The sequence below is a fragment of the Copidosoma floridanum genome, unplaced genomic scaffold (assembly GCF_036245765.1).
Source record: "Copidosoma floridanum isolate Cflo_tuat_1 unplaced genomic scaffold, Cflo_Japanese_pri ptg000013l, whole genome shotgun sequence".
NCBI classification, from domain to species: Eukaryota; Metazoa; Arthropoda; class Insecta; order Hymenoptera; family Encyrtidae; genus Copidosoma; species Copidosoma floridanum.
Genome location: NW_028321890.1, coordinates 24,617,905 through 24,643,553, shown reverse-complemented (window position 1 = coordinate 24,643,553; position 25,649 = coordinate 24,617,905). Strand labels below are relative to the sequence as shown.

General features: G+C 40.0%; 3 protein-coding genes and 1 long non-coding RNA gene across 5 annotated transcripts in view; 1 reads left to right on the top strand and 3 right to left on the bottom strand.

The window, feature by feature from the left end:
• Positions 1 to 940: 940 nt before the first annotated feature.
• Positions 941 to 13,639, bottom strand: LOC106647317 (NF-kappa-B inhibitor cactus). Of its 2 annotated transcripts, none has more exons than XM_014363642.3 (4): positions 13,490 to 13,639; positions 11,873 to 12,341; positions 11,385 to 11,734; positions 941 to 1,953 (listed from the first exon to the last, which is right to left on the bottom strand). In XM_014363642.3, exons 2-4 carry the CDS (start codon positions 12,289 to 12,291, stop codon positions 1,538 to 1,540), a joined length of 1,185 nt encoding a protein of 394 aa, XP_014219128.2. In that variant the 5' UTR covers positions 12,292 to 12,341; positions 13,490 to 13,639; the 3' UTR covers positions 941 to 1,537. The 2 variants fall into 2 exon arrangements, with proteins under 2 accessions (XP_014219128.2, XP_014219129.2); XM_014363643.3 differs by lacking the exon at positions 13,490 to 13,639 and adding an exon at positions 12,762 to 12,943.
• Positions 13,640 to 16,483: 2,844 nt separating this feature from the next.
• Positions 16,484 to 21,694, bottom strand: LOC106647392 (NF-kappa-B inhibitor cactus-like). The gene is made up of 3 exons (XM_014363747.2): positions 21,029 to 21,694; positions 20,327 to 20,676; positions 16,484 to 16,865 (listed from the first exon to the last, which is right to left on the bottom strand). The coding sequence occupies exons 1-3, from the start codon at positions 21,385 to 21,387 to the stop codon at positions 16,519 to 16,521; spliced, it is 1,056 nt and encodes a 351-aa protein (XP_014219233.2). The 5' UTR covers positions 21,388 to 21,694; the 3' UTR covers positions 16,484 to 16,518.
• Positions 21,695 to 21,969: 275 nt separating this feature from the next.
• The window catches only part of LOC149374966 (uncharacterized), a 93,271-nt gene continuing 89,591 nt past the window's right edge, over positions 21,970 to 25,649 (top strand). The window contains exons 1-3 of the long non-coding RNA XR_016292972.1: positions 21,970 to 22,030; positions 22,102 to 22,197; positions 22,275 to 22,417. This is a non-coding gene — a long non-coding RNA (uncharacterized LOC149374966). The remainder of the gene's footprint in view (positions 22,031 to 22,101; positions 22,198 to 22,274; positions 22,418 to 25,649) is intronic.
• On the bottom strand, positions 23,010 to 24,236 carry LOC106647393 (DNA replication complex GINS protein PSF1). The gene is made up of 4 exons (XM_014363748.2): positions 24,085 to 24,236; positions 23,941 to 24,005; positions 23,565 to 23,868; positions 23,010 to 23,489 (listed from the first exon to the last, which is right to left on the bottom strand). The coding sequence occupies exons 1-4, from the start codon at positions 24,151 to 24,153 to the stop codon at positions 23,346 to 23,348; spliced, it is 582 nt and encodes a 193-aa protein (XP_014219234.2). The 5' UTR covers positions 24,154 to 24,236; the 3' UTR covers positions 23,010 to 23,345.

The window sequence follows — 25,649 nt, the reverse complement described above, 5'->3', positions numbered from 1 at the left end:
CATGTGATTTAAATAAGGAAAAAGTAAACTAATAGCATATATTACGGTTACAATGAACGGTGTGCAAGACGTGGAAAAAAAATCTCTAAAGTTGAAAAAGTTATACACATGAGTCGGTCTGTAATAGATAAACGGGTCGTAAAATTATTGTTTCTTTCATACAAAAGATTAGAAAGAATGAATTCATATTGGATCTAATCGGTAAAAAAAGCGTTGGGGTTTTTTTTTTGAATCAAGCAGGTTAGACGAATGGTTAAAAATAATATGTTGGAAACGTAATTATAAACTAGGTGAAAAACCCAGACTTTAAAATGATGTTGGAAGCAAATAGTTCAGAAGCTTACTTATTCCAACACATCGCACTTTTAGATGATGGCTTGAGAAGCCAGTGTGTATTTACTTATTAAAGTACAAATAGTATTCGTTGATTTACAAAAAGAACTGAACATTGAATGCTAATGAATCAAGATATTTGTTTACCCTGATATTTCTACAAAGTATTCATGTTATAAAAATTGTAGAAAATTGTAGTAAATATATTTGTATTCGATGCATTAAATTTTATAATTAAATCCTATGTTTACCACCATACATACTTAGGACTATAAAAACTGATGACATTTTTGTGTAGGGCATTTTCTAAATTATACAAAATTAAAATTCACATGTTTAAACGTGTATTCAATTTTATGGCCCATTTATGAAGTAACTTCAAACGGTAAGTAAAAATAGTTTTGCCATATAATTTTTTTTTTTTTTTTTTTTTTTTTTTTTAGATATTTCATAAGGCATACTGCGTCTTGAATTTGTTAGTGTCCAAAATCACGTAAATGAGTGTACATGTAATTTTATTCTTAAAAACTTCATTAAGTAACACCACACATTTTTATTTTATTAAAAATATTAAAATTTAAATATTTAAATATAAAGCAGAAGATACTCAATATATATATATATATTTATATATAATTCTTTTTTGTTATGTACAAATTCGCAATATAACATTTTAACATTCAAAAAATATCATCACAATAGAAAATTTGACGTTTAATATATTTTTTATTTTTTATTTTTTTTTTTTTGCAAAAGTTTTCATTAACAATTATTTAATTCCTCTTTCCATGCAAAGTATTCATCCGGTTCGACTTTTTCTTTTCTTCTTGCAGACAGAAAAATCAACAACAATCCCTCGACTTGTAATATTACTTATACGTAAGAGAACAGGTGATGCACTCTCTAAAATTTGTCGTCGTCAAACATACTAAACTGGAGTCATCACGGCCGCGTTATCCAACCGACGACTTTGTATAACCAAAATATCGAGGGAATTCCTCCGATTGACGAAGCTTATCGCGCAATTCGATGACACAATTTCACCCACTCAAACAATCTCTCCCCCGCCCACCCCCTAGGCGACATCACGCAACTCGATGGGTTTTTTCCCCAGAAACGAACGGAGTTTCGAGATACGAAATCGATAAGCGTCTGTCCCAAAAGATAAAAGAAGTACAAAATCACGTCTCTACATACATCGAGCTCACATGACAAGGGGCGACGAAACGTTCAGCTTCTTCATGACTTCGCGATACTCGTCCCGCGCCTCGACGTCGCCATCCTCGTCCTCCTCGTCCTCCTCCATCTCGCTGTCGCTGGAAAGATCGAGCGGCTGGGACGGTTTGGTGCCAAGCCTGAGCAGATCGGCAGCGAGCTTGGGGTCGCTACGCCGGACTAGTCCGTAAGCCGTGCGACCGGCGTAGGTCTTGCTGTCGAGCTTGGCCCGGCACTCCCGCACCAGAAACAGGGCAGTCTCCCGCGAGCCACGGCTGATGGCCAGGTGCAGGGCTGTGTAGCCGGCCAGTCCCTCGAAGCCGTTCACGTCGGCACCCACGCTCGTTAGATGCCGGATTACGTCGGTGTGGCCCTTTTTCGTCGCCAAATGGATGCACATCAGCCCTGAAACGAAAAATTAAAGGAAAATGCAAAATTTCAGGAATACTCAGCCTTTTCTTTCTTTTTGTAGTATTTGAGAGATACAAATTATAATATATACGCGTGACGAGTGACGCTTTTGAAAGTTTTGATGTTTATGTTTGCATGTGACAGGGAATTTCCCTGAGAAAAAGGATTTGGATGAAATTTCGGGAGGTTGATTTTAATATTTTACTAAATAACCTCTAGTAGTTAATTTTTATTACGAATGCTTTGTTACATTTTTTACATTGGAAAAAAAAACAATGTCCCAAGTGAAGAATTTCTTAATTGTTAATACATTCACATTATGAAATCTTGTACTGTAGAAAAGAAGAGATCAATGAAGACGGGCTTCTAGAGATCAAACAATTGATTTACCGTTGTAGAAACAAAATAAATTCAAATAAAGTCACGTTGAGCCATCGGGATGAGTTTTTTTGGACAGTGTCAGATGCGTTTCTTTTCAAAATGTGATTCAATGAAATTCCCCGTCAAATTATCATAATAAACGGGAGAAAATAAAATTTTCCCGTGACCAAGAATTTCAACATAACTTCATATGCATTGCCACAGGAACAATGCACTTGTGTGACTATTTCTCTCTCTCTCTCTCAAGACAAGCACACGACTCATTCTTATTACATAAAGGAGATATTCATCATCGCAGTGCTGCATACTGTAACAATTAGTACTCTCGACATCATAAAATATACAATTCAAGTAACGACGCGTTACTCATAGTTTGCCGTTGCGTTAAAATCAAAGCCGTTTATTTATAACAAAAGGCGCATACCAAGTTCGTCATTTCTCTCGAGCCGCGCGGAATAATCCATTCACTATTGTACAGCTGGTATGCCTCGAAATCCTGAATGATGTTCGGAACGTGTGAGTTTACATGTATAGGTGAAACATCTATTCGTGTTCGTCCGAGAATAGAACTCGCAAATCCGCTTTCCCTCCCTCCAAACGTTAAACCAGGGCTCGTTTGGCCAAGAGAAAACAACGCCGAAAAGGTGAAAAAAAAAAAAAAGACTCGTCATGGTAGTCTTTCCTCCGAACGACACGGGTTTTCAGGTACGAGCTCTGCAGCTTCCAGAACGATCTCGAGTTTATATACTTTTTCGGTGAAAAGTGTGAGACGATGTCTCGACGTCGCCATCGAGGGGGAAAAAATTTACCTCATCCTCCCTGGACGAAAAACCATTAGCTCTCAAGAGAATCCCACCCACTTTTCGCTGTAACAATTTTCACACATCTACTGCTGAACATTTCAATAATAAACGTGTAAAAATCAAGTGGGTCACTTATGGGTTCGCAGTGCTTGAGAAAGCATTCCAGACCACCACCCATAAAACAAAAGCGAAACCACCACGTATATGTGCAAACACCCGATAAGATTTTTATCTCTCCGACTTCCCCCTACCCCCCCTCCCCCAAAAAAAGAAGAAGAAAAACCGTCAGTTTCCACCGAGTCGTTGACCCAGTGTCATTGACGATAAGATGTAATCGACCTGATTACGAAAGTTGACGGGTGCGCGCGGAACTTTCTGGTGATGGATTCGCGTGGGTGAGCTCGTCCTTTGGAAGAAGCACCACCACAGTCAGCTGACGAAGAGGAAGAAAAAAAGCCAGAGCGGTAAGGGCCATCGGGGCAATGGTAGACACGCGGATGAATCACCGGCGTTGCGGAGGGGCTTTGGCCGGTGGTCCAACTCCGATCAAAGGCACGCGCTGTGCCTAAAATTAAATAGTCGCGACGGCCCCACCCCTCGCGTGTATATAACCGTCCCGACACACGTCTCGGGCGTGGTTTACTATACATACCAACCGGCTGCAGCGGGCGATTATTGGCGCTCGCGCGTCGCTACTCCTCTTGTTTCTTATTTATCACGTCGAGCGTGCTGTATTCCCATTTTGACGATCAACGCGCGGTGTATTATATTTAGATGCGCTTGCGACGCGAGTTTTTCCGGGCTTTCTGTGTCTCGAGGGTATACATATACTTACGTGATTGCCTTTTTATTTTTGATTTCGGGAAATCCGTCCGCAAACGAGGACCCGACCGAGCGTTGGGATTATTTGTTTTCTCTGTTCGTTTACCAGCGTTGGGGGAATGATTTTCGTTTACAATGCACCGAGAGATAATAACAGCAGCATAGTTGTCGGTAAAAATAATATTGTACCCACGCGAGGAGACGTTTCGGTTTGTTACGCGTTATTCATTTTTTTTCCCCCCCTGTATTCCATCCTTGCGGGTACGTTCACCCTACGCTTTCCTCGACAACGTGTATACTCCACCTCGCTGTAGAGCGCTTTGTTTATTTATTTTTTTAAAAGTATTGAACAAAAGGTGTCCTCTTTACAAGGACAATCAATTGAAATGGATACACATGCTTCCCTTCGTTTATTTTTGGTCGGCAAATCGATATATTCCCGCCAACAACGCGATCAAAGTCGTAAAAATATACAACACGGAGGAAGTGCAACAAAAAAACAACGTCATTGGCATCAAATACCTTGTGTTGCTCGTAAAATAAAAAAACAAAATCCCAACACGTCGTCGCGACAAAAACGACCAACAACGAACAATGACGAGAGTGAAAAATCCATCGAACGTAAAATGGTATTTTTCGCGTTTCCTTTTGCAAAAACCACAGTCTCGCTCTCGGAAAAATTTACGAAAAAAAAAAAATTGTCCAATCCGACCTAACTGTACAGCGACGCTACCCACAAGCCCCCCCCCCCAACGTGCCAATCGATACGTTCAATGGTAACATCGAATACAGAAATAATACCCGTATAACATACAGGCGGGAACCATAGACGACGGCCACGGCATTTACAGATCCGTGTAGCGATTTTTCCGCCAACGAGGACGCTCGGCGTCAGCCCGAAATCAAGTATTTCCGATCGCGGTACAAAAAAAAAAAAAAAAAGGACGGACGAGAAATCGGGCTGTTTTTTTTAATGAGTACGCGTATTCCATACGCGGGTACAGATGGGTATCTATCTATGTAGGTACGTACATCGGTATATCGTGTGCTCCGTACACGTGGCGTCTTGCATTGCGTGCGAGGCTTCGGAAAGGAGGAGGAGGAGGAGCTCCCCCTTCGTCGACGCCGCAGGCCGGGGTTTTTCCCGAGGCCGCCAGCTGCGAATAGCCAGGTGCACGTTATAAACGTATATATACATGTAAGCGCGTGTATGTAGCACATGTGTGTACGATGCTCCAGCTCTCGCGCACACGCCCACGCGCGTATACTTATATGTGCACATAAAATTATTTTGTGCACCGCGTTTATATACATATACAAGTCGTGGTCTTTCGAAAATTACATGGTACGGGGGACTGGAATTTAATGTTTATTTATACATACCCCCATGTGTGACGAGGGTCATACCACGAGAACAAACAATTCTGTGATTCAGATCGGGCGGGGATGAAGTTCAAAGAGCAAACGTATGAGCAACATTTGAGAGTAAAAAATATTCACTATAGGTCTACGGTTACGGGACAACTTTACAACATTGGCCGATGGATTGGAAATACCTTTTTGGAGATGTCTTATCTTAAGCCAGGCCATATAAAACAAAAAATAAAAATATTTATGGCATCTAATACGCTACAAGCACGTGTACGAGGTGAATCATCAAATTTTTTTGCTTCCATTATCACCAGCATTTCAAAATTCCTTGCAAAATTCTTTTGCGTATTTCTACTTGATTTTTTGTACAATAAGACCGAGGAAACTGTCGCGACCTGCACGCAACGTGTACCTATACGATGTATCGAGACGGTCGCGTGATATTACGAATGCTCGTCACTCGCGTGAATATCATGTCTATGTAGAGAGCACACACCAGGGGGTTTTTATATAGAAACCTACCGACGAGACACCGACTAGACTACATGTACAAATATACCGAGACCCACTTGCAAGTGGGGAAAAAAGGAAGATTCGCACCATAATAGCCGATGCGCCATCATTTGGTTCCTTCTTTTGGTACGTACCTACATCACGTTCGCCCAGACGAGAGTTATCATTACGAGCCTCTCATGAGCGCAATTGTACGATACACCTTATACGCGCACTAGTAGCGCATACACATGGAAAAGTCACGTACATAATTATTATACAAGCACGGGAGAGAGTTGAGATAAAAGTAGACTTCCGGCCGTCCTTTGGTTCCTTCTCCCCCGCGTCTTGTAAATATATACACCCCTGATGGCTTTTTCTTCGTCTCCTCCGATAGTATGTGTGTAGGTACGTGCTGGTGCAAGGGAATTCCCCGAGATTAAGGCTTCCTTTTTTTTTCTTCCTCCTCCTCCTCCTCCTTCTCCTCCTTGCTGCCATACATTTATCCCCCCCGTATATAGTCTCCGGAGTGCCTTTTGTTGGGCGCATCTGGATTTTACGAAAGGCTTTCGGTTTCTCCCAACTCTGCTGCCATTCAGTAAAATTCTCTTCTCTCTCTCCCCCCCTCCCCCTTGCGCTCATTCCCACCCACTTTCTGTAAACCAAGTTTTGAAACTCGCTGTGGATTTACCGCTTTTTTGCGGTCCGATGGGAATAATTTAGCGACTCCTTCCTTCCTTTTTTTTGTGTCCCCTTCGGCGTCAGCTGCTCGTGGTGTCTGCTTCCCCTCCCCCTCTCTCACGGATTTTAGCTTACGTTTGGTATTTTGGTGTATCGTTTTTGGGTAAATGGAGGATCTCCAAATTTACGGTCGGCTTATCTCTAAGTGGGTACACCTACCCGCTCGATCCGAGTAAGCGAGAGTTAATTGGTCATTAAAGGGGATGCTTCGTCGTGAAAACAATGAAAGTGCGAAAACTCGCTAATTTACCGTGACGGGAAACAGAGAGAGAGAATCCATTGGGGTGTACTTTCGACTCGGGCACACGATCCATTACGTCAAGCCGATTCCTAATGGAAATTTTTTCCTTTTCTTTTTCGATTAACATAATTATGTTTTTTTTTTTAATCGGAAGATTAAGTGCACACGTTGAGCACGATCGTTCAAATGGGATTATAACGATGTTCATTCCTCGCTCGGATGGCACGCATTGTCAACCGAATCGGTGATTTAATCGGGCCGATCGTTAATGAGATTTACTTTCTAATACGGTTATTTAACGATCTTTGTCACAAAGTGACTTGTATTTTAAAAATTATCAATCGATAGCTTTATCTTTGGATCGTTAATGTTTTACTTACGATTCGCTTTTTCCAATTTGTGAATCAGACTTGCATTTTCGATTCACTTGGAACGTTAATTACGAGTCACATTAACGTTCGATCGGAAAAAAACTGCAACCGATTTGTAAACAGTTTTTTTTCATCATCTCGTTAAAGTGTATTTTTTGTTTTCCGCACAGTTGGTAAAAACTTTTCGCTTTGTTTGCGTCGTCGTCGAAAGTCGTAGTAGTCGGCATTTGTTTCTAAAAGAACACATGGTCGATAGTGCACAGCAGAACCAAACGCGGCGAGAACGATAATAATGTCGCAAGTTGAGCGCAGCGTAGATATGGGATGACAAAAAAAAAAAAAAATAGGTTTTTCCCAAGGCTGTGAACTAAAAAGCATAACGATCTTTTTTTTTTTTTTTTTTTTTTTTTTTTTCATTATAGCCCAGTGCCTCGAGCCACATTACGTATACGGAAGAACAACGTGCCTGTACCGCTACGTCTTGATCACAATATATTTACTTACATACGATAGTTAAAATTTCAAGTCAAGTCGGATTTTTGCAAAACGTGCCATTGGCAAGTATACATGGAAAATTGCGATCGTAACAGACTTTGCGGATATTGTTTGCAATCGGAAAGTGACTCTTGCGATTATTTTTAAACTACAAAAATATAATGACTAAACGGCATAACGATTTCTATACAATTTTTACGACAAAATCGTCGGCTTAACTTTCGCCCAACTCTGGCTAAACAAGGGACGATTCTCAGTGATGGAAAGGGCAAACCTAAGACAAACCTCGACTCTCTCGGAACGTCACCAAAAAAATCGAAAGTCATGAAAAATTTGTAATTTACCATCGATACGAATTTGCCCGGAAATCACACGGTTCCCATCCAAATTTGCACACAAACGTATGTACATATAGACAAGGTAAACCAAGCGAAATCACTTCCACCATCATTGTAGTCCTCGCAAAACAAAAGTAAATAAATAAAACGAAATAATTTGCATACAACAGCCGAGCAGCGAGCAAAGAGCGAAGAAACAAAAAAGTGGAGCACCATAAGCACCATGTTACAGTCACACTTGTTTCCCGGCACCATATACATGTATACATATTATACAGGTAAAAACATCGAAATTTCGAAAGCTGCGAAGAGAATGCGGTGCGGGAAAGAGAATAGGAGAGAGAGAGAGAAGATACGGCCGGGGAATTCCCATCAGCCAAGAGAACGCGAAAGAGGCTCGGCGCCTGTGAGCGATTACATTCTCTCTCGGCATGGACAGCTCTGTAAGTCAGAGATCCCGTATTTATCGTAAATGTGCTGTGCCATATACTTGCACACACACGCACGCGCACACACACACACACACACACACAGAGAGAGGAAAGCTCGTTAATTATACGAGTGCACGCATCTGCCGCGTAATGGTAAGAAGGAGTCTTTGACACTTGGCAAGTCTCTGGAGAGCGTCTGTGTGCATACGTGTGAGCGTGCAGTTAACGAGAAGCGAGGGATTTCCGGAAAGTTATCGATTTTTCACGGTGGCCTTTCCAAACAGGCACACCTATCGGTCGATGACAGATTAACGATACAGGAAGGATCGGTAAACATTGTTCGAAACCGTACACATCGGCCGTGAGCAATTATAACACAATAAATCCAGTTTTTTTTTTCTTTCTTCTTCTTTTCTTTCTCTCTCTTTTGTCTCGCACATAAACGATCCGAGAGTTCATTGGTACATGAATGAAATAGATTTATCGGGTGTATAGCGAAAACAAATGACGCATCAAGCGCATGCACCCCGCACCTTTGCATAATTGCGGCGATGAGAGCATCACCGGTGAGGAGACGTAGCGACCATATAAGATGTATACACTCGATGATCCGCATTTCTTTTCTTCTCGCACAAGTGACGAAATCCAATGGCGCTATACTTTCTTTCCACATTGGTCCCGCGTGTATCCCGAGCTGACGCCACCTCCAAGGATTAATGGCCGGACTACCCGCCGACTCGACGGGCGAGAAAATTGCGCGTCTTCCCGAGACTCCTCCACGCACGGGCGCAAACACGCCGAAGCCTATTAGAACCGTGAGCAAGCATAGCGCTTCCACGGGATGACATCACGTGGGAATTACAAGGTTGGACGAAAATCGCCGGCTTCTATGTTTTACAAGCGAGCTTTCTCTACGTCTCCCCCTTTTTGTCCTTTTTTCTTACATTTTTTTTTTTTTTCTAGTTTTCATACACTTGATTGTTTGATCTGACGGGGAAAAATTGCTGTTAGAAAAAAGATAATTTTTTGTAAGTTTTTTGCTTGTTTGTTAGAAAAGAAGCGTTAGACGGTTGTAACGTTGCGGGCTATTTTTAAAATTTTGCGCCTCGGGAACGTTTTATCGCTCGGTTGGCCTTCGTGTATAGGAAACTTCGAGTTGGGAGGTGTGTATTGCACGTACCTTCTCCTACCACAACAACGAGCATTTGTCTGCCGTCCGAATTATTATTATTACCATCACGCTACCATTTATTTGTATATATATTCTCTTATCGAGTACCTGCTCTCATTTATCGAGTACATTCTCTCATCACGTTGACGTGGTTCTCCATCACGGAATTTGATAAATTTTATCGAGGCTCGCGATTACACACGTGCAAATTATTCTCATTTCAGCCGATTTCGTGAAATGAATGGATTGTTTGGACGCTTACATTGATATCGCTTGGTTATTTTTTTTTGCCTTTTTTAGCACTGCTTGTATCGCGATTCACACGAGTGCAAAAAAAAAAAAAAAAAAATTTAGATTCGTCACATTTGTATATTTGTACGAGGTAGGTGGATCACGTTTGATCGTTGACACGCGATAAGGTGTATCGTTGTTCGAGCAGCTTAATTGTCAAATAGATTGTTATTTTACATGTTCGGGTGTAAGTACTTTGGAATTTACGATTATATTTGTATTATTAATCCAGCTGTACAATGTTAATAGCCAAGTGATCACGCCCACAAATATTTACAATTGCTTTTGTATTTATGACAGTCGAGAATTCTATTATTGATCGTTAATTAACAAGGTAAATTTATTTAATTCTAATGCGGCCACTGACCTATTTGGGAAATACTACAGCCGTGAGTTAATTCTCCAAACTGTACCTACTTCTGTTGAAATAAGTATCATGGAAGGGATTCTTATTTTTCAATCGATACCTTTGTTTCCATTTTAATACAAATTTCTTTTGTTCCAACCTATCAGCGCGCATATTCATCAATTTTTTGTTTTCAACTCGACACGAAATCATATTGACATGGAAAACAAATGATTAATCACAAAGGGCGCATGTATTTAAAAGCCAATCTAAATGTAACGAGCGGTAAACAAAGCGGCTGGTGTATTAACCGCTTGGCGTCTGCATCATCGAGCCTCATATCTGTACAAAAACATATTGCGATCCGATGAGGTGCAATGATGAGTACTCGTTTGTGAGGAAAATTTGCAAAAAAAGGGCAGCCGACTTTTTCTCGTAAATAGTTATCTCGATGAGATTAAGTGTACCCCCACAGTGCGCCTCGCTCTAGTGTACAGTATGTGTCGAGAAATAAGGAGCGATAAAAGCCGCTATGAGGTACAGAAGTAGCGCCGTTTGAGCGATTGAATTAATTTTTCGATGGCTATCGAGTATTCGTATCATATTTTTCTTTTTCCTCGTTCGCTCTTGACTCAAAGCTTGTCTTTATTTCGCATGTACGATGTTTGAGAAAGGCTTAACTTGAAATCGACAGATGTTTTGTGCTTGTTAATGTTAGTTTAACTGTAGAATATCTCTTGGTTGAGTTACTTTTTTTTCTTTTTTCTAGAAAAATAACAATTTTGCAAAATTGTTCGTTTTGAGAGCTACATGAAACTAGAGTGTCTTTTGTCACCATTAATGCATGATTATATACAATAATATGATAAATTTAAGATAACACGAGTATTTTTCAAAAATCTTATCAAAATGAATTGAACATCGAGATTCCCCGAAATGCACGCAATGAGGTGTCGATCTTTGCTGATAAAAGCATATCGTGTCACGAATAAATAAATGAACATTCATTCTAATGCATTGTAATGCTTATGAATATTTTTCAAGTTCCCTCATGAGTACATTAAGATTCATGGACCTAATCCAAAAATTCTTTGACAACGTAGTAAAGTGAAATAAATTTTACTGACTCACCATTATAATTTCTCATCTGTAAATTTTGAGGTATGGATGCTGGTAGTTTGTCTCCTAATGTGGACTTTTCAAACTGAGTCAACGGACACGTTAAAGCTTTGACACAGCTCAAACTGCCCCTATCACAGGCGAGATGAAGCGGTGTATTTCCTTGAAAGTTACGAACCATGGGGTCAGCTCCAGATAATATAAGCTTGCGCACAATGTTTTCTTGATTTGTAAGGACTGCTAGGTGCAGAGCAGAGTCCCAGTTGTCGTTTTGAAGATCGAGTAAGCAAGGATGGGGAGCTATGTCAATCAAGTAGTTGATTGCCTCTGTAAATTCTTGTATTATAGAAAGATGCAGTTGTCTGTGAAAAGCAAGCAAAATGTTTTGTTTCATTAAGCTGATTGATGAATCTTGATCGATTAACTGAAATAGGCAAAAACAATGGAAAACTAGAAAAAAAACCAGGATTTCAATTTCTACAAGTAACAAAAGTACTCACGTGTCACCATCGTTATCTTGAGCATAATAGAGTTGCCATTGTGGTACATTCACATTCTTAATCAGTTCAAATTCGTCATCAACTTTAAGATTCTGTAATTCTCCAGAAATCAAATCTTCAGATTCAATGTTTATAATACCACTGTCGGACTGATTGCTAGTAGCAACATCCTTCAAAGACAACTTATTCAAATCGATGTCCAAACCAAGATCCAATCCACTTTTGGTAGCATCAACAGGCTCCGGAGCGACCTTGGCATCATCTCTGTTGAGTTCCTCCTCCTCGGAGTCTATGCTTAACTGAGAGCTGAGCAGATTCCCACTGGATATGAATCCAGAGTCACCCTGAGAATCCTCAATTTGCTTGTCCTTGCTTGCTGCTCCATCCACCTGGTCATTGTATGTTGGTTGCCGCCACATTTTGTTGATCTAATGCCACTTTTCTCCTTTTCTGCGCAAGCAGTTTTCACCTGTAATGTTACATAGTGCAATGTCGTATGGATTGGACACCTAGAAAGCGACGACTTTTTCATAAAGTTTTTAGACTGGAGAAGGGAAGGAAAGAGGAGAGAGAGAGAGAGAGATGAACAGATGTGGTGAAAAGCTATCTGGGGCACAAGAAATGGTGGGGCTTTCACTCGACGAAAAAACAGTGTAATGAGAAAATCGACCCTCACGTACTTGGTAGTAAAATTATGTAGAATTCAAAGGGCAATCATGTTCAATATTAATTCATATTGCTGTCGAGCACCCATTAAACTCTAGGTATACTCCAAGCTCTCACATTCATACACACGTAAAGCACACACACTCACGCACGCATACACAGGCACGAGGTCTATTGGTTACATTGTAAATAATGAAGTCTACTTCTATGTACAGTTATTTACCATTCGGTAGTAGTACTTGAAGCATTGTAAAATTATGAAAAAATCAACAATTTGACTAACAAAATGAAAACGTCACATTAACGTAAGCACAAGTGTAAGTATCACACGATGACGATGCAGGATGTGGCTCCGTGCCCAGTATGCCCACCAACTTCAATCGTTGATAAGAGACGAAGGAGTTAGAGAGGAGATAGAAGAAGATATAGGAGTATCTATAATTAGTAAGTAAGTATGGGAGACGGTCGAGACGGAGCTATAGCTAGGAGAATTGGAGAAGGGATGGAGGAGAGAGTCGTGGATATAGCGAATCACAAGTGTCAGACGACGTAGAGCATCTATACCTAGAGATACTAAGTATTAAACCAAACATAGGTACATGAAAAGAAAAAAAATCACGACGATAATGATGAGAAAACATATTTCCCTCTACTTCCTCGTGCACCACACCACAACTGCACACGACGACAACAAAGTGTATATGAATGTACCTACACTTTGTGTCGTTTTACTCGATCGTTTTTTAAACGATAGCATGTGCGCTTATAACTATGTTGTGTTCTTATTCACTAAAAAAATAAAACATGCAGACATTGCAGGCGCCAATTTTTTATCGCACTTACACTGTACACACGCACTTGGGACAGAGACACACTGACACAGTCAACATATCAATGAGTATGGGTGATGAAAAAAAAAGGTTTTTCCAAGTAGATTACAACATTACGTACGTGCGAGATGGGCTCTCGTTTAACACACATAAACGAGCTTATAACACTGCACACTGCACGCGGTTATGAGTTCACGCGTTCACAGACTTTAGAGTCGTCAAGATTAAGTGCAGAAAGCGGCTTCTTGACATTCTCGGTGTTGATAGCACAACTTCACTGCCAGGGAATTGTGGGTAGGCAAAATGTAGGCATGTTGGGTTGGAACATCTTGAACATTGGGCGTTCCGATGTCCGTTCCGTTGGTTAGTTTGGGCTTAAGCGCGGGAACATTTGAATGTTCGTTGACTCGTCGACGACGAACAGTGCCTGTTTGAGTGGAGAATTTGAAGTCGTTAAAATTGTAAATTGCTCCAAAGTTTATTTCATCGCAAAGTGAGACTTTTTTTCTTTACGATGGTCAAGTAGTAGTGCAGTGTTAATTTGAAATGTCCCCTAGAAAGTTCCCGTTGCTCGTACGAATGCATTATTTTTCCAACGTAATATACTTTTAAGCCTAAAGAAGAAAGTACATACAGCCGAAATTACTATTCTCTTCGCGCTGCAGAAGATACATTGGTATAAATTGGTATTTCCCCTTGGGGTTTTCATCGTTATCGAAATAAGCGACGCAGCGTACGAAAACGGGCATAAAATGTAGGTCGGTGTGACTTTGTTTCGAAAAATCTTGCATATTTTGGAGTAAAAAAAAAAAAAAAATATGTATATTGCAAACATTAATCACACGTTTTTTCGAAACAAAATAATTATTTACTCAAATAACATCACTGTACCTCGTTTCCTGTCGCAACAACAATTATATCCGCGTCCGATGGACACATTGTTCCGTGTTTACGCTTTCAAATGACTCAAGATCTAGTCTCCATCTAATAATTTTCAAAATTATACCCTATATTTGTTAAACGACGTACGGGCGTGTCCAATCGTGGAAAAAAACAAAAAAAAAAAAAAAAAAAAACAAGTGCGTACTGAAAATCGCGACGGAAATTGTTACGAGCACTGTACGGTTTTTCCCTAATAATAATGGACGCGCTCGCTCGCGGCGGGTATTTCCGACAGTTAGAAATTCAATGCGCACATGCAGCACAAACACGCGTTAAATATACATACGTATAAACAATGATGTTTGGATTTACTCTAATTGTTTTTCGAACACTGGCGCCATGCACGCTACTCCGAAATGATAAATTTGTTTTATCTTTCGCTCGATCAAAGTCAGTTTTTTTCGTTTTTTTTCCCCCAACCGCAGAAAGTAATTTCTACGCTTCGAAGAATAAATTACGATCGACTCGTTTTAAAGAAAAATGAGGTTTTTTTTTCTTTTCTCCTTTGGTTGGCTCACTAGACACAATGAGCTAAACGGTAGATGAAAATATTAGTCATGGAACACGATTCGAATCATAGAAAACTAGCCAATCGTCATGAAATAACAACAGTCCATAAAAATATTTCAAAGATAGCCAAGTCCTTGACTTGAGCCTTGTTTCCCGCCGATGATGCCAGCAGTGACCAGTCCACACAACTAATACGTGTGATTAACTTACCATCATTAATACGATTTGACACCAAATGTGGAATTTCCGCTTCACTGACAACGTTTATATCAATATAGGTATAAGTGTATGTTTGTGAACCTTAGCATAAAATTGAATCAATTGGTTGCCATGCAGGATGTACATACATGTATACATTTAATAAATCAAAATCCAAACGACGTGTGTAATTTTCGTATTGAATATTTATTTTTCAAATAAATTCAATAACTACATTTAGCATAATAAAAAAATAATGACAATCTGTACAAATTAAAATTAAGCTTACAAACTACTCAGTACTTTTTTTGTGATTTGAGTATCACGATAAATTTGGATTCGTAGATCGTCACTATATGCCAATTAAACATCTCGCATCGATTTTATAGGAACATATACGATGATATAACTCGCTCTATAACAACAATGGATCGCGATGGAGTAAAACTGCTTTTGTCGTACATGCCATGATAATTCGATCACTACACTCTTTCATGTCTCGATTTAATTAGCTTTTTTTTTTTTTTTTTTTCCCAATTCATCGCAGCTACAGTCAGGTGCCTCAGCTTAGCAGGAAAAAATTCAATTGGCTAGTGCAAACTCGTGTAACTTTCATTCGATTCGTCTACCGAATGTTCATCGAGTTATCTACTTACGTGTAATATTTACAGAATTCAATAAAACTATCTAAATCTTTCGTATGGTAATAGATAAGATTTTTTTTTTATTTCTAAACGCTATTCTACGATACTGCGTGTAACTTTTCTTCTTTCAACCAAAGACACGCGCTGACAAAAAACTCGATTTAATGAAAGGAAAGGAAAAAAAAAAAAAAAAAAAAAAAAATGCGACGAGGCGAAGAAGAAGTCGTCGTAGTATCACTTTGAATATTTCGGCCCGCGCTTATAAATAATTGTGACGCAAAAGACTAGCTCCGGCTCCTTTCCGAAAGAGCGAGTTAAAAGCCGACTCGCGGGTTTTTTCAGCGTTAGCGCGCACACCTCACGGGAATCTAAAATAAACGCGCGCACTCGACCCAACTCAAACAACAAAAAAAAAAAAAAAAAAAAAAAAGAAAAAAGAGAGAAAAGAAAAAGCCGTACACTATTACGTGCGCGGTGTAGTTCTGCTCGCACGTGGGGTCTTCAAGATTTCATATCCGCGCAAAAAGTTGGTGTAGCGGGGGGGGGGAGAGGGGGCACGTAACAAACAATCGGGACGGGCTTCGGTGGCCAAGCCAAAATACAAAATGCATATACATTACATAACACACGCCAACGCCGATCGATACTCATCGCATGCGTACGCGCTACCATCGACCGAGCCTGCATCATTTTGTAACAACAACTGTGGCCCTCGGAAGCCGTATCACTACTCGACTTCGTAGCTCTGTATAGCGACTGTTGCAAGGGAATAACAATAAAAGTAGTGATGATGATAAAATGATGATAAAATGAGAGCTTTGCAGGACTACACCGAGGCACTGCCGTCGCGGTCCGGTCATTGAGCCATGGCGGTGGCGCCAAAGTGTCCAACGGCAGATTCCCTGAAGTCATCGAGCCCCGCGGGCTCGGCGCCCATCCTGACGAGCTCGAGGGCCAAATTTTCGTCGACGCATCTGGCGATCTGGTAAGCCGTGCAGCCCGAGTAGGTTGCCGCGTCCAGTTGGGGCCGGCACTCGCGGAGCAGGTAACAAATGACCCCGAGGTGGCTGTGCTCCAGGGCCAAGTGGAGGGCCGTCCGGCCGGCGAGGGACTCTTGGGCCTCGATGTCGGCGCCTAGTCGAACCAGCAGCCTCACCAGGTCCACGTGGTTGTGGGAGGCGGCCAAGTGCAGGCACGTCTCGCCTGGAAGCAGACGGGGGAAGAGAAAAAAAAAAAGAAACGGGAAACCCGTTGGTTAGTCAGCGGCACTTTTTTTTATTATTTTTTGTTTTTCTTATTTGTCGTGTGTGTTTGGGTGCCCCCGTGTTATTGATGATGATTGTGGGTTTTTTTGCGCCAGTGGGTGGGTGTGTGTATGTGTTCTTGCGCCAGACGGGCGGGCTGGATTTTTTTTTTTTTACGGTCGTTTTCATGGAGGTCGCTGGGTTTATCCGGTCTTTTGCGGGACAAAAAGGAAAGAGGATATTGACTGTGCTTGTGTATACTTGGCGAAATCGGCCGCGGTGACTTTGTTTCAAGGTGTTTTTTTTTTTTTTTTTTTTTTTTTCTTCTTTTCTTTTTCCCATGCGCATTAGAATAATATTTGCTTGGGCGAGTTGGGAATTTTTTTTTCCCCATCTCCCTCCTGCGCGTCGAATTTCACTTTGATCGAACGATTGAGTAACGGCGATGGAACGCGCAAGGGGAGAAATTTGTCGAACCTAATAAATCGTTAGGATTTGCATACACTCGGCTGCGATATCAATCAAACGTACAACTCGACGCGAGTCAATCGGATTTTCACGCTACGGATCGTTAATTTGCATTTTCAAAACACACACTGTATACATTTTTGTGTCAAGATGATTATCAGGGAATCATATAATATGTGTACACACGCTTTGACGATGTGTTGTTTGGATTAATGAGCGATTTGGCATAGATATAGCCCGTGAATTAAGTTGACGGGCAATTTTGCATTTACACACCTAATACACATCAATTCAAAATCATTGCAAAATTCAAAAAAAGCATGTGATATAAGTGAACGTCGGAGGCAATCGCACGAAAAGATACTTTTTACGCGTTATCTTGAAATTTTTTATACCTGACATCATCGATAAATTCATTAGTTGAGAAAGAAGAAGAAGAAGAAGAAAAAAAGTAGATTTCCAGTCGGTATATATATTCTCTGGGATTTCCGCCAATTTCATTATAGCCTCTCGTAGACACGTGCACGTGTGTACAATATCATACGCACATCGTACAATCTTGTGAAATATTGCTCAAGCACTCAATGTACGACGTTGCATCAACTATAAAAACTCAAAAATGATAAAAGAAGAAGACAAAAACGAAAATCGATTAATAAGCGGCTTTTTTACCTCGAAAGTGGGTAGGTGTACCTATAATGATGAAACTTTCGTTCACTAATCACACGTCTCGTTTCGATTAGATCGAATCGATTAAAAAAAACGCGCACGTCAATCTGGAAAAAGGCGATTGGATTTTCAATAAAAAGAAAAAGTAATGTACCGTAACGGATTTCCCCCTCCCCCACGCAAACTTTTTTTTTTTTTCATGATGTCATTTACACCATGTGCCAGGCGGCGCGCGTGCGGTCAACTTTCGAATGTCGCGTAGTGAGTACACGGGGAATCCCGAAAGTCACTTTTGATTCTTTTCTCTGTCCACTGTATATGTACACACGCGGGCGTACTGGGTTTAGAAACAATGGGCCATTGAGAAAGGCGACTTTCGCATTCGAAGGGGAAAAAAAAAAAAAAAAAAAAAAAAAAAAAAAAAAAAAAAAAAAAAAAAAAAAAAAAAAAAAAAAACAAGAAAACACAGCAATCGCCGATAGGAACGGTTCAACTTCACGCCTCGCGGCTCCTCGAAAAGCCGCCAGACATCGCCGGCCCGCCTTTGTTTTGCCGTTGAAAATTTTCGTCCCAGCTCCAATAATCGTATGGATTAACCGGTAGCGTTCCGCGTGACATCAAAATTTTCGCAAGAGCCCGTTAAAATTGTACAGTTTATTCGTACAAAGAAAGAAACAAAAAACATGGAAAACCGCAAGCGGCCCTACAGCGGATCCTCTCCCCGCAGGTAACGATATTCCTTAACCTTCGATCGCGAGCGGTGTTTTTTCCACTCTCTCGAGAACCCGTTACTTTGCGTAAGCTGTACACAAGCCTCGTGAGTAACCACTCGCCCTCCTTGCAGAGTCAGCAGCCGAGGTCGCGAGCCAAGCTGCGAGGGTCGCCAGCCGCAGGAGCAGCAGCCGGCTGACGGTATCCTGAACAATATATGCGGTGGGAAGCGGCCGAGGCCAAACTCCGCGGCGTGCCCGGCCAAGAAGCCCGAGTGCCCGTCCAAGGCCCCGGAGAAGCAGCAGCAGCCGGGATGCGGGCCCGACGTGCCCAAGAAGGAGGCGTCGGAGGCGTGCGGCAAGAGCCCGCGCAAGGCGAGCAAGTGCAAGCGCGCCGGCAGGAAGTCGTCGCGCAAGCGAAAAACCCCCAAGTCCCGCAACCCGTTCATCATCTTTTTCCTGGAGATGTGGTACGGGAACCCGTGCGGCAAGGTCTCCGAGATGGCCAAAAAGGCGGCCAAGTGCTGGAACGCCATGGCACCCAAGGACAAGGAGCCGTACTGCAAGCTCGCGAAGAAGGAGCAGATGAAGATGAAGCGCAAGTGCGGCCGAAGCGGCAAGAGGAAGAAGGCCAAGAGGAAGCACCGCAGCGCCTCGAGGTCGTGCAAGAAACGCCGGCCGAAGAAGGCTTCCAAGTGCAAGGCCAAGCGCAAACCCAAGCGCAAGTGCTGACCCGCTCGTGATGCTTTTTGCTAGAGAATTTTAGCGCGTGCTTTCGTCTCATGTTATGTCGTTTACCTTTGATAAATACAACGCTTTTCTTTTTAAATAAAACCTCGCGTGTGCATCGAGTCATTTCGATAGTGTGGTTTTTCCGTGGGAGCCTGTCGTGAATATTTTCGTCAATGACGTGGACAGAGATTCCGGAATCCCGGGTTTTGCCGTCGGATGCTGTTTACCGTAGTGCCTTGATGGACATATGAGCAGATGGAGGGGGAAAAAAGGAGGCCGAGCCGAGAGGAAAAGCGTCGTTGGGTGCAACTCGCGTTCGTCGACCGTTGACCTTGGCAGTTGAAAAGGAATGTGACGATTTCTTTTTTTCCGGCGCGTTGACGTCGATGGGGTCGGTATTTTTACTTTTTTCTTTATACGCTCTTAGTTGCGATTTCATTTCAAAGCGCGGGTGCACGTGCGTGAAACGTATTTGGTTCAATTGAGATGACTGATCTTTACTGAAGCGAAAACCATCAGAGTCACGTCGGTTTGTCACGTTCGGAGACTCGTCACCTGTGCCCTTCCCCGTGTTTTTAAATCAAGAAATAGCACGCCTGTATGAGAAAGTCACGTGTGTTGCGCTTGGAAATACCCAAAATTCGATTTCACCTGGGATCGTGTGAGTACAAACGAATGAATGGGAAAACCAAAAAATAAATCGCCTCCTGTACCATTTCGTGCTCAGTTTTACACGAGGCAATTAAAAATTGTTCAGTTTTAGTGGATGGAGTATGTCCCAAGTATGATTTACAAACGTCCGTGAGTTAAAAATTATCTTAATGAATTTTTTTTCACTCACCATGATAGTTTCTTTGCTCCAAGTTTTGAGGAATAGCTGACAATCTCCGAGTTGAAAACAAATTCTGTTCGTACGCTGCAACTGGTTCCGTTAGAGCTTTAGCACAGTCCAGGCTGCCAGAGATGCATGCCAGATGAAGGGCTGTGTTGCCTTGGTAGTTTTTGATCGACATATTGGCACCAGCAAGAACGAGACTCCTCACGATCTTTGGCTGATTCGTTATCACTGCCAGATGCAGAGCTGCCTGACAATCGTCGTTTAATATGTCCAAGAGATCAGGGTGTGGTGCTATGTTTATTAAACTGAGAGTGGCTTCAAAAAAGCCTTGTATGACTGCTGTGTGCAACAGCCTGAAAACAAAAAAAAAGGGGAGGGGACGGTTATCACTATCCAAGCTATATTGCAAACAAATAAATTATTACTTTATCAAGAAAAATAACAAATATTGAATTCACAACAAAGATAGGGTCGCAATTATAAAGCAAATTATTATATTTCGTCTCAAGTTGGTTGCATCATTCTTTTATCTCTGGGTTTTTCCCAACGATACATCAAGTTCACATTTGTACTCGCGTGTGGTATATATATATATACATATTTATATATGTGTTAATGCCATACAAATGCGGCGAAAAAATTAAAATTGGATTAAACTATCATTACGTTGGCTTGATTCGTTAGATAAACAAAACGTTCACTTACGTATCTCCATCGTCGTTCTGCGTGTAATGAAGCTGCCAAGATTCCTGTTGATTGTCCAAAGAACCACACGCTGTCCCGGATACCAACGAATCATTATGGTTCAAAGACAAGTGGTCGAAGCTTTCGCTGAGATAGCAATAATCAACCAATCCGAAATCCGAAAATTTTGGCAACTCGACCGAAGTCAACCGCATGTCCTTACTTGTTGACTGTATGTCCTCGAACAGGGACGTCGAGGAGAGCTCGGAGCTGCAAATACAGCTGCCGGAAATGAAGCCAGAGTCTCCTCCCGACGTAGATTCCATGCCGTGCTTGTTGTCCTCATACTTCTGGTCTACCTGATGCTGTTGTTGCCACATTTTCGAATTTGACGATCGAACAAACACAATGTGTATTTATAAACAAACTATAGTACAGCTGCAACTCTCGTAGTTGCGAAAAATCAATGCACCAAGCCTGTCGAGGGCAGCAGATGGCTCGGTTCTTTTCTCGGTGTATACATATAATTGTTGAAGTAACAAAGGAAAACGGACCAAATTGTGATATTATCTTCAGTGCATGTAGACAATGTTTAAAGAAGGACTCAACAATTCCATTAATAAACAACAGCACAAGCTTCGAACTTGAAAAAACCTCAAGTGCAAGTTAACGAATAGACTACACTAAATAACTGGGACGGAGCACTGTTCGCTTTCGAACATCTCGCTCGCAACTGACGGTGGTGGGCAAGCGGGCTGGCGGATACTTATTTGACGTTCGATTCGCCGCGGTCGCGTTTTCCTTTCTTTCTCCTCCCTCTCTCCCTCTCCCTCCCATACATCCGCTCACTGCGCGCCGCGGACATTGTCAAGCACACAGTATATCTATAGATATATGTACGTTATACACCGGTCCGCGGTAGCGCACCGCACGGTTTTTCAAAAGCCCTGAGGATCATTGTTGTCCGCGGTACATCAACAAAATATTCGGGTTTTTTGCAGCTTCGAGCAAGTATAAGCATAGGTAAGGCTATACTCATGTTATGTTGTTTTATATCGTTTGATGTTTAACTCTATACCATTTCTCCTGCGCAGATATTTTTCGCAACAGATATTTTGTCCGGATCATCGTCAAGGAGGAAAAACTCGGCAGACATGGGGATACTCGACTACTTGAGTTACTTGAAACAGGTTTGAAAATGCTTTTGAGGTTGTTTTTTCCCGTGTCGAGCTGAATTCGTAATTAGACCGAAGTTGTACGTTTTAAGGTTATAGTACGAGTTTCTTTCTTCATTGCCGAGAGAGCCTTGCCAGAATCCAAAGACATGCGATACTACACGTGAAGCTACTACTGGAACAGGAGAAAGACGTCCAACGGGCTACCTGATGCAGTCGTCGTCCAGTGTGCCAGGTGTGTTATTCATGTTATTACCTATTTCTTCATTTTAAACAATCAAAATATCTATAAGAATTTAACGATTAAAGTTATATTGATCACTACGTAAGTATATGTTTATGTAATCTTTTTAAATCGGTTTGAACGTATTCTTAATATATCATCGTTATTAAGTAGAAAATTTTGGGGTTGAAATTTTATTGTTGAAATAAACAAATTATAATGTACAAATATATTATTGTGCAGATTGGAAATAGCTATCCAATTATAAAAATACACAGAATTTTTACTTGTTCCATGCGAGCCTTTTTTTTCGTACTTTTGAATTGACACATGGTAATATTAAATTATACAGGCATAGTAGGTGAAATGAAATTTTTCCTAAAATTTTTTATGCTATGATAATTAATTATCTTATTGTGTATCTTGGTTAACATATAAACAAAAAGCTATTTGTTCTTAACCCTGTGATTTATTTTAAAATTTTGTAACGGTTACTATGTATACAATATGTTGCAATGCTCCCATGCTGCAAGATAATATTTTTATCCTTATCAATTTTTCTTCTCTTGAAGCAACGTCTCACTTACCATTAAAGTATCCTCCAAGTCTTATGATAACATAAAACCCGAAATAACATTGGATTCGGGAATTAAAATACTTTCATTGAAATTTTTAATATTTCAATATTCTTTTATTATAAACTTCCTTGCAAAAATTTATAGTAAATTAGTTTACAAGCATTTTTCTTGTTTATTTGTAAAATTGATATCTTTCATACAAGCGATAATTTCTCACACAATAAAAAATGCTTTTACTTTTTATTTGACTTGATCAAGTTCTTATCATACAAGAAAAAACTCTTTAACTTAAATTAAGTATGAGACTTATACAAAGATAGTTTATACAAATTTTTACAGTAGTATGCTGATTCTACACTACATTATGTACCAATATGCTCCAGAACTCCTTGTCTGATTAATGCTTCACATCCAGCCCTAGGTAGTAAATGACAAGTGTTTTGTTTCAAGTTTACAACTTGTCCATCATCAAATTCAAACTTCCCATAATTTTGTAAGCATCGAACCTGAATTGAATACAAATATTGTTAATATTGCCACTATAAAATGCATGCTTCAACTTTAGTATTTAAAAAAATTACCTCTATGTACAATGACTTGGGTGGCACAACGTTATTTACGATATTTAGTCCTTCTTCTCCAATAGACTTCATAAAAGTTGCAAGGGACTTATTATATGCTTGAAACCACTGAACCTCTGGATTGATAAGGTTTGCACCAATTTCAGTAGGTAAGATACTACCCAACTCCCATCGCACTTGTCGCAATCGCCTCACCCTGTGATACAGATATGCCAGCAAACATCGTTTGTTTCGATTTATAGCATAATGCCTAACTACTAAAGTGTTTCTGGGTCTTTCTTCTTGCGTTACATTAAGATCTTCTCTGAAATAATTATTTGAATAGTAGGGAATCAAGTTGATATTATTTTAATGTAGCTTTGAAAAAACTACTTACACATCTTTCAAGTTATCCTCATAAAGAGACTGAATTTCTTCTAAAACTTGTTTGAATACAGCTTCCTAAAAAGTTGAATGTATCTCAATTGTGTTATTTAGTAGTATTAGGCTTTGGGTACAAGAGATAAAAGTGAGCACTCACATTGAAGGGTTTTAGTTCTTGAGTTTGTTCCAATTCGTTGATCAACTTGATTGCTTCCTTTCCAAACATTGTGAATAATAATATTTGATACGAATTGTTTTATATTATTAACACCTAATAAGACATTACTTACTATTTGAAGAGAACGTAAGTCGAACGTTTGTATGTACAAAATTTTAGGTTATGGTAAACAAAATTCAAAAAACAGCCTTACCAGCAAACACAATCACCTACCTTATCATCCAAGCATGGTAGTACAGTTTTCAAACATAGTTGTTGTCGGTATCTTATCGACCGTGAATAAATTATCGTAATGACACAAATAAATTTCTTTATTGACTCATACACTCGCCGTACCTTGATTCGCCAACCGCGAAGTTTGAAGTCTTAAATTTTTTTATGATGAATAAACATAAAATATGATTTTAACATTGTTCAATAGTTGTTAATATGATATTTGTTTATCGTTATATTTTTATTTTATGGTTATGGTCGTTCCTCATATTTTAATGCGATAAATTACTATCAAGAAGGTACGGTGAGTGTACAAATAATAAAATTATTAAACAAAACAAAAAAATTGAGCATCTCTTTTACCCATCCGATCGCCAAGGAATAGTACCGCCCGATATTTGAGTTAAACTAAATGTGATATTTTTAACAAAGAAAATTGTTTTCTGAATAATTGATTCAACTTCAGAACTATTGGAAATAATCACACCCTACTGTCTGCTGACTTTTTTAAAAAAGCACTTCCTTCCAAGACAGCAATTTCCTTGTTTTCAATTACTAATGGTTCTTTCGAAAGCTTTACGTGCACATTGTTAGATAATCCATTCTTCGGTGCACGTTTTCCGCTGTGCAATGAGAAGCGGAAGCTGTCTTTGACTGCAGTTACGTCGCAATCATACCAATACAAGGAAACCTATATATATGCTGTAGGGAAAAAAAAGGAAAAAGCCACTGCGATCTAGTAGCCGATTTCAAAGTTGCTCAGCTCAGGAAAAAATGAGCAACCAGTTGAGAAAGTTCTGGTAATTACTTGACTTCTTACGAACCTCCAAGAGTAGACTGATTTTATCGATTATCGAAAAAAATTTTATTCAACTTAATGAACTAGACTAGGTTTTTGATTATAATATTTTTAGGTATGTTTAAAAAAATAAAACAATTTCTTATGGTATTATATTTAAATACTTTAATAACAGTGAAATATGTATATTACATAATTGATTTTTGATTAAAGTAATAAAAATAATGTAAATACTTTCTTTCGATTTTATTGACTTGAACGAACGTCGAGAAAATTTTTTGCAAATTTCTACTGAAATTTGTGATTTCATCTTGAACTTTGGAGACTTTGTTCAACGAAACATACTTTTGAATGAACGAATAAAGAATTCGATGAATCTAGATAACTTATTAGTTTTAATATAATACAAAATAAAAATATATTTTACATTTATACATTTCGTTAAATCTAACGTAAAAGTGAAGTTATGCATAAAAAAAAAAAAAAATTAACACTTTTTTTCCAAATTAATTTACATGTACAAATCGAATAC